General features: G+C 44.5%; 1 protein-coding gene across 1 annotated transcript in view; it reads left to right on the plus strand.

Moving 5' to 3' along the window:
* SF3B3 (splicing factor 3b, subunit 3, 130kDa) overlaps positions 1–4252 on the plus strand; it is a 53674-nt gene extending 49422 nt beyond the window's left edge. Inside the window, exons 20-25 of the mRNA XM_006878622.1 lie at positions 191–316; positions 659–871; positions 1873–1971; positions 2789–2932; positions 3682–3786; positions 4112–4252. Of these exons, the coding sequence (XP_006878684.1) occupies positions 191–316; positions 659–871; positions 1873–1971; positions 2789–2932; positions 3682–3786; positions 4112–4252 (828 nt within the window). The remainder of the gene's footprint in view (positions 1–190; positions 317–658; positions 872–1872; positions 1972–2788; positions 2933–3681; positions 3787–4111) is intronic.
* The last annotated feature ends 8068 nt before the right edge of the window (positions 4253–12320 follow it).

Genomic DNA, 12320 nt, shown 5'->3' on the forward strand with positions numbered 1-12320 from the left:
ACCCAAACACCTTAAGATTAAGATTGCTATATGCATGATTTACTTTGCTAATTAGCCAATGATTCATCAGTGATTTTGTTTTATTGCCAATTAATTTGTGGAAAGAATTGATTTCTGGGTCAAAGGGGTGGGCTGGTGTATAAGCTGTGTGTTCTGTTAGGGGCTCTCTTACCTGCTTTTTCTCTTGCAGACTCCAGTTGAAGAGGTCCCTGCCGCCATCGCCCCATTTCAGGGGAGGGTGTTGATTGGTGTGGGAAAGCTTCTGCGAGTTTATGACTTAGGGAAGAAGAAGTTACTTCGAAAGTGTGAGAATAAGGTAAGTGTGCTTTAGAGGAACTAGAATCTAATGAACCAAGCTGCGAGGTGAATATTCAGTACTACAGATCTGTGCCTTGATATTTTTGTCTTAATTCGAGGCTCTGCAATACAGACTTCAGAGTCAGGAATTAATACAGGCCTTATTTTTTTACTTCTTTTTTTTTTTTTTTTACTTCTTAAGGAACTAGATTTTTAGCCACCTTACTTGTGAAGAGATTTAACTCTGAACATTTACTTGCCTTTATACTTTGACTATATTGAGATGTTAATGTTTCCCTCTGTCTTGTAGTAATTTATTACCGGCTGGTATTTTGTAGTTATTGATATCCCTGTTTTCTAGCACATTGCCAATTACATATCTGGGATCCAGACCATTGGGCACAGGGTAATTGTGTCTGACGTCCAAGAAAGTTTCATCTGGGTTCGCTACAAGCGGAATGAGAATCAGCTGATCATCTTTGCAGATGACACTTACCCCCGGTGGGTCACCACAGCTAGTCTCCTTGACTATGATACTGTTGCTGGTGCAGACAAGTTCGGCAACATTTGTGTGGTAAGTTGTTTACTTAGTTTACAGTGCTGGTTAAGGGAGCTAGTTCTGTTCTTACAGGTTTTGCATAAAACCAAGGACCCAGGATCCTTAATATAGAAAGAAAAGCCAGTAACCAGCAGCCACCAAGTTAACTTCAGTTCATGGCAGTGCCATGTGTGTCAGAAGTCAAACTGCTCATACAATTCACATCTCTGTGGCTGATTTGCAGCTGAGATCCTTTATCATTATATCTCCCAGGAACTTTATGGAGGGTGATTGTTGTTACATGCCATCGAGTCGCTTGCGACTCATCGCAACCCTATGTACAACATCCCTAAACTCTGCTCTGTCCTGTGCCAGTCGCAGCATCTCGGATACACCCATCCCCATTACCCCAGTCACTGAATCAATCCACCTCATAGAGAGCCTTCCCCTCCTGCACCGTCCCTCCACCCTCCCAAGCATGATGTCCCTCTCCAAGGACCTGTCTCTCCTTGCAACATGTCCAAAGTATGTTAGACGGAGCCTTAGAATCCTTGCCTCCAAGGAGCAGCCCGGTTTGACCCTTTCCAGGATGAGTCTGTTTGTTTTTCTAGCAGCCCATGGCACCCTCAATACTCTTCTCCAGCTAGGAAGCATAAAATACAGTCCAGCCTTATAAGGCTCACTTCGGAAAGAAATCCTGTATTCTGAAATTCTTGTTGGCCTTTGAAGTTGTCATCTCACTGCCTCACCGCCTTCCACAGAAAATTATTAAATAATAGGTTTTGTTTGGACTAAAGGATACCTCCATTTTGCATGAATTGCCTTCTGTTTCTAGTCCATGGTCTTTGGGTTTTGCTTTAGACCATGTTCCACCCATTCATGATTAATTTGATTGCTTTTGAGCTCTTCCATCAGACACGGTTCCTGCCCCACTAGACAGGCTCAGGCCACTGACTCGGTGGTGCATCTCGACTTGTTTGCAAAGATAGGGAGCAGGTCTGGAGTCCAGCCCTTTGAACTTTCTGTCTTTCTTACAGGTAAGGCTTCCACCTAACACTAATGATGAAGTGGATGAGGATCCCACAGGAAACAAAGCACTGTGGGACCGAGGCTTACTCAATGGGGCTTCACAAAAGGTAAACTTGAGTGACTTGTCCACATGGTACACTGACTCCCAAGTCCATTCCTGTGTGTGCCTGCTGCTTTATGCTACCACTTACACAGGTAGCACGCAACCTACAGTAGATGGGGAAGGGGTTTGAGGTAAGACTGAAGCCCCATTTTTATTCCATCTGTAGTTTTTCAGAAACATTTGAATAATAATCAGTGTACTCTGGAGAGTAGTGGATGTGCAGGTGATTTTTCAGTATTAATCAGCTCTTGCTGTGGAGCTGTCCCAAGCTGTTAGATGTGTGTTTAGGTAGTCTCTCTTTGGAAATTCATTTTAGATGTTAAGTTTAATGATTGCTGCTTTTTTAAAAAATACTTTTGATGAACATTTACAGAAATTTTGGATTTTCATTCATTGCTGCATGATTGCTGCTTTTTAAATTCACATTGTGCTGGACAATTATGTGTAACAAAACATTCTCCATTTCAGTAGTTTTTATATTTTCAATCCAGTGACAGTTACTAGGTTCACCATGATCAAACATTACTGTTTTCATAGGGGTTTTTTATCACCCTTAGTTGATGGGATTGCTGATTCTTACAATTTTTTATAATTTCCAAGCATTTTTTTACTTCAAACTTGATACTTTATTGTAGATTATAATTGTTTATAAGAAAAGATCCAACTTCATGGTGGTTTTGAGACACTAATCTTTGAATGAAAAGACTTTAAAGCCCTTTTATCTTTTAAATATTGCAAACCAGACATCTGCCCATTGGTGGATACTGGTGGCTCTTGGAGTCAGCTTGGCAGTCATTAACACGTGTGTTTTCACCTTGTAGGCAGAAGTGATCATGAACTACCATGTGGGGGAGACAGTGCTGTCCTTACAGAAGACCACACTGATCCCAGGAGGCTCTGAGTCACTCGTCTATACCACCTTGTCAGGAGGGATTGGCATTCTTGTCCCATTCACGTCTCATGAGGTAAAGCTCCCATACTGCTCTGGCATTTGCCTTTCCAAGTTTGTTTCTTCGTGTTAAATCTCTCCACGGGGGCAAAATCTAATCTCCCCATCTGCAGATAGGAGTGTTCTGAACATTTTATGACTATAGTTAAAAATACCTTACTTTGTGTCCTTGGGAGGGCTGATTGGCATTGTTTATGTCGTGCAGGGATAGTCTGACATCCTTTTCAGCACTCCAAAACCTTTGCTCCTAAGTTGTTTCCTGTTCATGGAACCCTGTGTAATAGAGTAGAACTGTTGATAGGGTTTGCTTCATTGCAGTCTTTACAGATCAAAATTCCCAGGTCTGTCTTCTTTAGCATCCCTGGGTGGGGGCAAGCTGCCAGGTATTAGTAACTGAGCACAGACCATTTGCTGCTCTACCTGGGACCTTCTCTGAGAACAAAACTTCAAAAATGAACCCCATAACTTGGACTGATGGATGATATTTACTGGAGTATAGGTGAGATTGGTTTATGTTATCCCAGCTCAGGAAGCTGGGATAAGAGTTTGATCTCAGAGACAATAGACTAAGTGAGAGCTTTTCATACCCTTTGTATAGCTTCTTCGCAGAGTTTAGCTCTCCTGTTCTAAAACCTACAGATAATCAGAAGAGGGATGGAGCTTTACCATGTCTTTGATAAAAATCAATCTTGCCTGTGCCTCTGGAAACCACACAGTCTTAGTTCTGCTTCTCTCACAGTGACAGTCTGTTTTTTTTTTTTTTAGGACCATGACTTTTTCCAGCATGTAGAGATGCACCTGAGGTCTGAGCATCCCCCTTTGTGTGGGCGAGACCATCTCAGCTTCCGTTCCTATTACTTTCCTGTTAAGGTAGGTCTTTATTAGAAATCTGGTTTGAAGGGGATTCTGTTTAATAATCAGAAAACTCCTTAATATAGGAATGGTAAGAGGGTGGTCTGGTGGGGCAGGAATGGGGTGTTGATGGCTAGTGGTACTCAGCATTTTCTCCCCTCCGGGCTTTCCACTCAGAAAAGACTGTTTTGCTAATGAGAACTCCGCTTATGTGTTCCTGGCTTTCCAGAGGTTTTGTTATTTGAAGAGAATAGAGGGCATTCCCTGAAGTTGTTGCTTTAGCATGTGCCATTTTCTTTACGGCATCTGATCCTTTTTTTTTTTTTATTTCGCCACATCTTAGAATGTGATTGATGGAGACCTCTGTGAGCAGTTCAATTCCATGGAGCCCAATAAACAAAAGAACGTGTCTGAAGAACTAGACCGAACCCCACCAGAGGTATCTAAGAAGCTTGAGGATATCCGGACCCGTTACGCCTTCTGAGCCCTTTCACTACCTGTTGGGCTTGCTGAGGACTCCGAATCTTGTTCTACAGTCACTGTAACCATTTGGCTGTACACCATTGCGGCAGGAGGTGGCCGAATACTTCAGACTCTCATTCTAAAAGCTTACAACTTACTCCTATCAACTCTTCCCCTGAATGATTGATTCCCCCCTAAAATTGACATTGAACTTGCCATACTTTTCCCCTCCTTGCGACAGAATAACTTGTCCTTGGTTCTGGCGTGGAATAGGAAGCCCCTTTTCCTAGAGCCTCACCTTGCGTTGACGATTTCTGACTCCCTTGTCTACTTTTGTACACACTTTTAATTGGTTTCTCTGTAAATACAGTTTTGTAAAATGTTACTGGGGGTGGGGGGCATGCCGTGTTGGGGACCAGGTTGGACATAGTATGACTCTTGAGTTGTGCCATTCTGGAACCTAACCAGAAATACAAACCTAGTTTTTCAGGTGGCTCTTGTCCACATGTTTTTATGGGGTGCAGATTTACTTTGGAGATTTAAGTAGGAAGAACTGGGTATCCTTTCCTTCTAGGCTCCTGCTGGGACTTCTGACATGAGCCCCTTTACTTCCCCTCATCCACCCCAGGTTCAGTGATGGCTTTTCTTCCCTTCTCTGCTTTGCAGAGCAGACAAGCTCCCTAATAATAACCACCATGTGTGGTCTGCACATTTTGGTTTTGGATATTGAGCAAGTGTGGCTGATTTCTCCTCTCCTGTTTTAGCTTTCTTCTACTTTTAGGTCTTGGAGTGAGAGATTTGGCATGAAGTCCAGCTGACTAGCATATTTCAACAGATGTTCCCTTTACTTTTCCAGATCCTGAAATGGTCTTTTGCCATATGACTGTTAGGAGCGGTCAGTAAGTACAGAATGACCCAGATGCTAACTTGCTCTTTAGAACAAAGGCCCTGTTTAAAGGCATGTGTTTAAGGGAGGCCAATCTTCAGTATCCCCAAGGTCCTTTGGTTTGAAGATGAGGCTCTTGGGACCCTGTCAGCCTTAAGTGGGCCTGCTCTCAGAATCTTTCCAGCCTGTACCTGACATGGTAGCCTTGCTCTGTTTGCCTAGCTGTGTGGGAATCCCTAATCTTCTAGGTGTTTGAGGAAACTCCAAAGTCAAGAGGCAGTAGGTTCATTGAGCTACTTGGGATAACTTGAGCTCACTGCTGTTTTCACACTTCATAAAGTAGACAATGTATGTCTTCAGCTACTCTCTGTTAGCAAACCTCTGTGAAGGACCAGATGGAATTGAGACTAGCCATGATGAGACACATTTACTCACCCCAAAGAGCTCATGGCCCAGGGCTGGTGATGTCTCCTGGGAGTGTTGTTTTAATCACAATTTGATTTTCAGGTCAATCATTAGAGATTCATGTTATAGTGAGAATTGCTAAGTAGTGCTTTCATTGCTCGCTTGAGCTCGTGGATTCACATAGTAGATTTCACTTGTCAGTTGTGTTTGCAAAGCCTAATTCTGTGTTTCCAATGGCCCCCACCTAAGCCCACTCTATTTAATCTAACTCTGATGTTGTCATGTAGCCAACATGACATTCATGAATGAAATTCAACAGACATTTGGCCAGTTGCACCTTTCTTCCAGCCTCTTTGCTTGTCTGAGTTTGAAACCATTACCTCATTCTTCTACTTGTAATCGGATGTTGCCATTGAGCTTCCATCAGCTTGCTGCTTGTCTGCAAGAGGAAGGATGCTGCTAAGGTGATTTTTGGAATGCAAGTACGAAGAATTAGGCTGGGATTTGTTACAATGTACATTTGGGTTTTAAAGTTTTCCATAGAGCCTTGGCAATGAGTTGCTCCTGGTGGCTGCTTCAGGACTTAAACACACATGTTTAATATTTCGTGGTTGGATGAAGCTTGATTATAAACTCCCATCTGTGTAGTTAAGGGAACCTCCTGCATTTTCCTGTATAATGTGTCCCTCCACCTAAATAAAATGCAGGTAGAAAATGTGATTTGCAAAAATGTATGATGCCTGTGGTGTCTGTAAAAAGACAGATTGGGGTATTTTTGAGAGCAACCAGGTATATAGGAGGTTTCCCAAGCCCTGCAATACATCTCAGAGACTGCTGGGCCACGCTCTTGAGGCTGTGTCAGGATCCCAAAGCATTGGCCCTGGTCTTGGGGCTCTCATCTAGCTTGATCCCTTTATACTGAGTTTCTGTGTCTTGGGTCTAAGAAAGGACTGAAGAAGTTTTAGCTGCCTCAGCTTTCCCCTGACCCCACCAGCGGAGGTTCTACAGGATGTTTCCTTTGGAAGATCTCTTGCCAAGAAAAGCATTCTTTGGAGGAGGGGGGCATCCAGTGGACTGTGGATGGAATGTTGCCTTTGGTCTATGTAAAAGTATTGTTACCAGGACAGCTGCTGAGGCTGGGAAGGCTCCCTGGGCTCACACTTCTCCGAGGGAGGGTGCAGCCTCCAGATGCTTGCTGCTCTGTGACTCTGCATATTTTCTTAGACTCTGCAGTGGAATGCAAGAGCTCATGGGAGACAGGGACCAGCCTGGCTTTCAAATTCTTGTTAGTCCCTAAGTTCTGTTTATTCAAAATAGAGGTGACATGAGTTTGCATGATTCATCTACTGGCTCATTTGCATATGAGATATGTATGTGGCTATTACAAGTTACTGCACCTTTAAAAATTATTTGTTCAAGACGATCTCTAGAGTTCTAGAGGTCTTTGCTGCTAAAATCAGATCTCCCCCAAAAACTTCTGTGTGGGAAAGACAGATGGTCATTCTGCCGCAAGTGGTAGGGACTGATCACCACCTGTTTGGTCAGTGATTGAGTCACATTTGAGGATCCAGTAGCATATGGACTATAGACCATCAGAAAAATGGCATGTACCCATCTCAACCAAGAGCTGCTGCTTTAGAAGCTTTATAAAGTCAGGACACTTGCTTAATGCACTTAGAACAGTTTGCTAAATTTAGGTATTTACTGAGGATTTGCTAGGTGCCATCTCGCAGCTCTGTTCTGTACTCAGAAGTTGGAAGGGGAACGTTTATTAGAGTTTAGCCATTTCTGTCCCAGAGAGACTTGATAGGGAGTTTTCTATAGAGCTTTGGCAGTGGGTTTCAAAAGTACCTGAACCTGTGACTGATGTGCTCCACTAAAACAAGCAAAGCCTGGGAACTTTTAGGAAGAAAATCAGAAGATCTTAAATCTGAAAAAGGAGATGAGGTGAGCAGCCATGGGATTGACGCAAGGTTGGGACTCTGAGGCAGGGATTCAGAAACCACTGAGGACATTGGCTTCCCCTTAATGTCCAGATGGAGATCCCTGCCACCGTTTGGTGGTGGCGATACACTTGAAAGTTGGTAGATGTGTTAGAGGAATGGGGATTGTGTCCTTATCCAGGAATGGAGCTCCTTATTCCCAGTGAAAGTCTGGAAATTGCCATTTAAAACAAACTGGCAGAGCAGCCAGGCTGCTCGTGTGAAACCCCGTCCTGAGCAGCAGCAGCACCCTATCCAGCAGCTCTGTTGTTAGCTAGACCTTTTTTTTTTTAAAATTCCCAGGACCATTTCCCTTCCCAGCTCCCAGCTCTAATTGTACTGCCTTTGAGAGTTCTCTCTCAAAATTTTCCAGGTAAAGGTTCCGTCCCACAGAGCCTGCTCTCTGGCTACGTCTTAGAGCATAGCTTTTGGTGCAGTCATTTCAGTTTTTACAGCTCACTAAGAGTGAGCCCTGAATCAACTTCTCTGTAGAGTGATGTGAGGTTGCAGTTACCTGTGAGTTAATAGGGGTAAAAGACTCCATGTGTGAAAATCATGAAAGGGATCTCTAATGTGAACATGAATACACATTAAAAGGAGTTCTGGTGGCTTCTGGTAAGGAGTTGCACTGCCAACCCAAAGGTTCACAGATTGAACCCACCAGCCGTTCCACTGGGGGGAAAAGGGAGAGTTTCCTCTGTAAGATTTACTGCCTCTAAAAACCTGTTGGAGGGTTAGCCATGAGTGGTTTCTGACTTGATGGCATACAACAATTTGAGCATAGACAGGGCCCTTCCTTTCAGGAAGTCTGCTGTTTATGAGTAAAATTGAAAGACCCACCAGACCTCTTAGAGGCCCTCTCAGAGGCTCTTCTGGTGTGGGACAGTGGAAAAGCTGCTGCCCTGTGTGTAAAGCTCTGGGAGGAGGAAGCATCCTAAGTGAAGAGGCCCTAAGGCACAGTGCTTTGTTCAGACTAATGAGGGCCCCAGTGAGGCCTTGCTGTGTCCCCCATCGCCTGTTCTCCCATCAGTGCAGCCCTGTGTCTTCCCATGTGCTGCATGGCTGATACGGTATAGTCAGTGCCTTGGGCACAGCAGAACATTCCAGCAGGGCAAGTATCGTCCAGGTGCCAACGAGCAGTTGTGTTGCAGATCTAAAAAACATTTTTTAACTTGGACATTGACATTGAGAGTAAGACACTGGCTGATCATTTCCTCAGATGCTGTGGAAGCCTAGGTGTTAACGGACTTTTTAGCATAGCACTCAGAGCTTACATCTAGGGAGATGCTGCAAGCTGTTTTTGAGGATATTTGGATGTTTCCAATAGACCTTTCCCCCGCCCCTTAGACTTTCCAGTGTTGGAGAAGCCAAAGATCCCTTGGGGGTTGACTCACCCCCTACTACTCAAAACAGAAATGCAGTCCAAGTAAAATCCCAGAGCTTGCTGGGAAAAGAACTTCAAAGACCAGCTCTTACTCAGTTGAAAGGATGGAACAGACCTGTGGCTTGAACAGCTCTGACCTAGGCAACGGGACAGTGGTCCTTGTCAGTGGAGATGGGCCCAAGGGCAGAGAGCCTCCGAGCTCCCAGATTCCCACAGCACTGCAATTGAGGCCATGTCACTCCAGGATGGCTGGTGAGTCTAGTGGGGAAAGCCAGGCTTCTTCAGTAACCAGCTGTGTATCCCCAGTAACACTACCTACCACTCATGCCCTGTGTGTGGGTTGAATGGTTTACCTAGTCCTTAAACACCAGTGTATGAAGAGGCGCAATCTGATCATTATCTGTGTACCCTCTTACCACCACCACGTTTTGTAAGGAGAGTTTGTCAGGTTGAATGTGTCCTGGAGAAGCACTGAAATAACCCCTTGAAACAGTCCAGTCAGCCTGTGAAGATGTCTGGAACTTCTGCTCAAGCAGGACACTCACCCAGCAGCCTCCCTCTGGGGCCACCTCCCACTCTGCAGTCCCAGGCAGGCTGGGACCATGTGGCCCTGCCCTGCCCTTGCTCCCAATTTCTGACGCTGTTGTCGCCTGCATTCCCTGCTCTCCATCAGATGGGAAAGAGTCTGGGGGGAGGCCACTGCCTCTCCCACCTGATGCCCAGTGCCCTCAGCTGCTTGGCACCAGCTCTGTGCTCTGGAGCGCCTTAGTCAATCAACCTAGAAGACGACATCCTGGCACGTGAGCAGGTAAGAAGGGGATCATGTTTTCACATGGCTTGCTCTCTGCCTTTGGTCCATCCTGTCCAACCCAGCTGCTTTCTTACCCACCATAGTAAAAAGGCCCTGAGCCAAAAAGTGGAAACGTGGGAATGCTGCAGATTCTCTGCTCTGGGTTTTATTTTGTAACTTCTCTTGGCAGGAAGGTGCAGAATTGAATAATGATAAACTTTACTTTTCAGCCATTCTCATGGGCCTCTAGGCTCTCTACCATGCACTTTTTCCACATTTTGCCCATCTGTAGACCCTTATGTACCATGTGCATGAATTTCCTTACCAAGAATGAATTGATTATGGGTTTCCATTTTTGATAGTGGATGTGTATATAGAGAAACTTACTAAGACTGATAATGTGGCTTGTTCTGCCATGGATTTGGTTCTGACTTGGTGAGCTTGTATTAGGTTTCTGGGGCTGAAAGTTGCAAAAGTGGGAGAGAGCACATCTTTCTCCCTTGGAGCCACTGTTTGTTCATACTACCGAACATGTACAGCAAATTGAGAGGCAGTTGAAAAAAATTGGATGCAGAATTCTTGGCAGAAAGTAAAAGGACATAGTTGTGCCCATCTCAGTCAAACCACATTCTGAAATTAAAATGGACTGTTTGGGGTTTATGCTTTCCATTTATTCCAGATACAAGTAAATCTAAGTTCCATGTCATTTCTACTTTGCCTCCGTTGTGGAGCTGGGTCACTTCCAGGTTATTTTGCAATTGTTAAGGACTTACGGACAACTCTGGAAATGCTTTTTGTTTATCTTTTTTGGTCTCTGTGTTCTTTCCATCTTCAGTCCCCGCCGCCATTTAGAGTTTATTCTCCATCCATGTGAATGCTTGATGCCGAAGGCCAGAATATTGTACATTTCTGTAGGTCTGTGTTGCACATGAATTCCTATCACTGGTAAATACTAGATGAGTTTTCAAGTCAGTGATGCGGGTATAGGAGTGAGGAGAGACCTGTTTTCTTGGGAAGGGCATGAAGGCAGTCTAGTGGTTAAAGTCCGGCCTTTGAAGGAGGGCAACTTTGAATTTGCATGCAGTACCTGCATTGTGCCTCACATAGCTTGTTTGTAAATGCTGTTAAGTGCCACAGAGTTCACAGAGACTCCATACAGCAGAAACACTCCCAGCGTTGAGCCACCTCACAGTCATTGATGTATTTGACACAGTCGTTGCAGCTGCCGTCTTAAGTCCATCACATGCAAGGTCTTTTACCGAGTCTCTCCTTTCCTAAGCATAATATCTTTCTTCCGAGGCTGGTCCCTCCATTAACATGTCCAAACGTTATAAAACAAGCCTCACTGTCTTCACTTCTGGCTGCACTTCTTCCAGGATGGATATTTGTTCTTTGGCCCATGAAATACTCAACATCACAATCCAGATGTAATGATTCTTTTATCTTACACATTTGTCCAACTTTTCACATTTATATGAGGCAATTGACAATACCATGGCTTGGGTCAGGCACACCTTTAGTCCTCAAAGTGACATCCTGGCATATGCACACTTTAAAGAGGTCATTGCAAGCAGCACTTTGCTTTATTCTTAGTTGCTGTTTCCAGGAGTGTTGACTGTGGATCCAGGTAAAATTAAATTGGTGCTTGTAAACAGATGATAAGACCTGTTAGAGGTACAGGTTTTTCCTGCTGTCTGAAAGTAGTGTTCTTATGAATGAAGCTTGTTCATAAACAGAAGTGCTGTAGATTGAAGACGCTATTACCATCAATTTATATGGGAAGGGGGGGAAATTGCACATCCCCAGGGATGCAAAATAACCCACCAAATCATAAAAAAATAACACAGCACATAATAAACCTGAAATTGTTGATTTTAAGTACCATCGAGTCAGAACTGACCCATAGCTGGCCCTCTGGCAGGTTTTCAGAAGCTGTAAATCACACGGAGAAGAGATTGCCCATCTGTGTCCTGCATGAAATCTAAAATAAAGCCAGCAGACAGGCTTCACAGACAGCTCAGAGCTCTGACTGATGGGCTGAGCAGCTGTGAGGATGGAGCTTGGTGACGCCACACTCATGCTGCCTCTTGACAGCTCACTGCAACACAGACGCTTCTTGAAAAGCACTTGTTTTTCACTGTTCAGCTTTTTTTAAAGCAAAAATCCTCTTTTGACTTCTTTCGATTAGTAAAGAAGTACTAATGTAAAAGAGGCCTTAAAGGATCTTTTACAAAGTGGAGTTTGCCTATACTGTTTGTACAACAGTTAGCACAGTGCCAGGCATCCTTGCAGGGTACTCCCAAGCATGAAGTGTGTCCTGGGCTTCTACACAAGCTAGCCAGCCTCCTGTCACTGAACCCCATTAGAACCCCATTGGAACAACACTACAAGTCTTCATTTTTGGAGGATTTTTTTTTTTAGGTGAGAGGTGGGCTGACCACTGTCCTGGCAGCAGGTCAGCTTCCTGAAGGTCCCTGAGCCTTCAGGCTCTCACCACCACCAAATCTAAGGATCACCTTTCTCATCTCAGCCCCTTCCTCAGAGTCCATGTTGAGGTCCCTGAACTGAGTGAAAGTCGGTGGGTGCCTTCCATGGCTCACGCTGCTGTGATGGGTTTCTGGGAGATCACACAGGGCACAGCTG

The sequence above is a fragment of the Elephantulus edwardii genome, unplaced genomic scaffold, assembly GCF_000299155.1.
Source record: "Elephantulus edwardii isolate Elephantulus edwardi_28Jun2011 unplaced genomic scaffold, EleEdw1.0 scaffold00001, whole genome shotgun sequence".
NCBI classification, from domain to species: domain Eukaryota; kingdom Metazoa; phylum Chordata; class Mammalia; order Macroscelidea; family Macroscelididae; genus Elephantulus; species Elephantulus edwardii.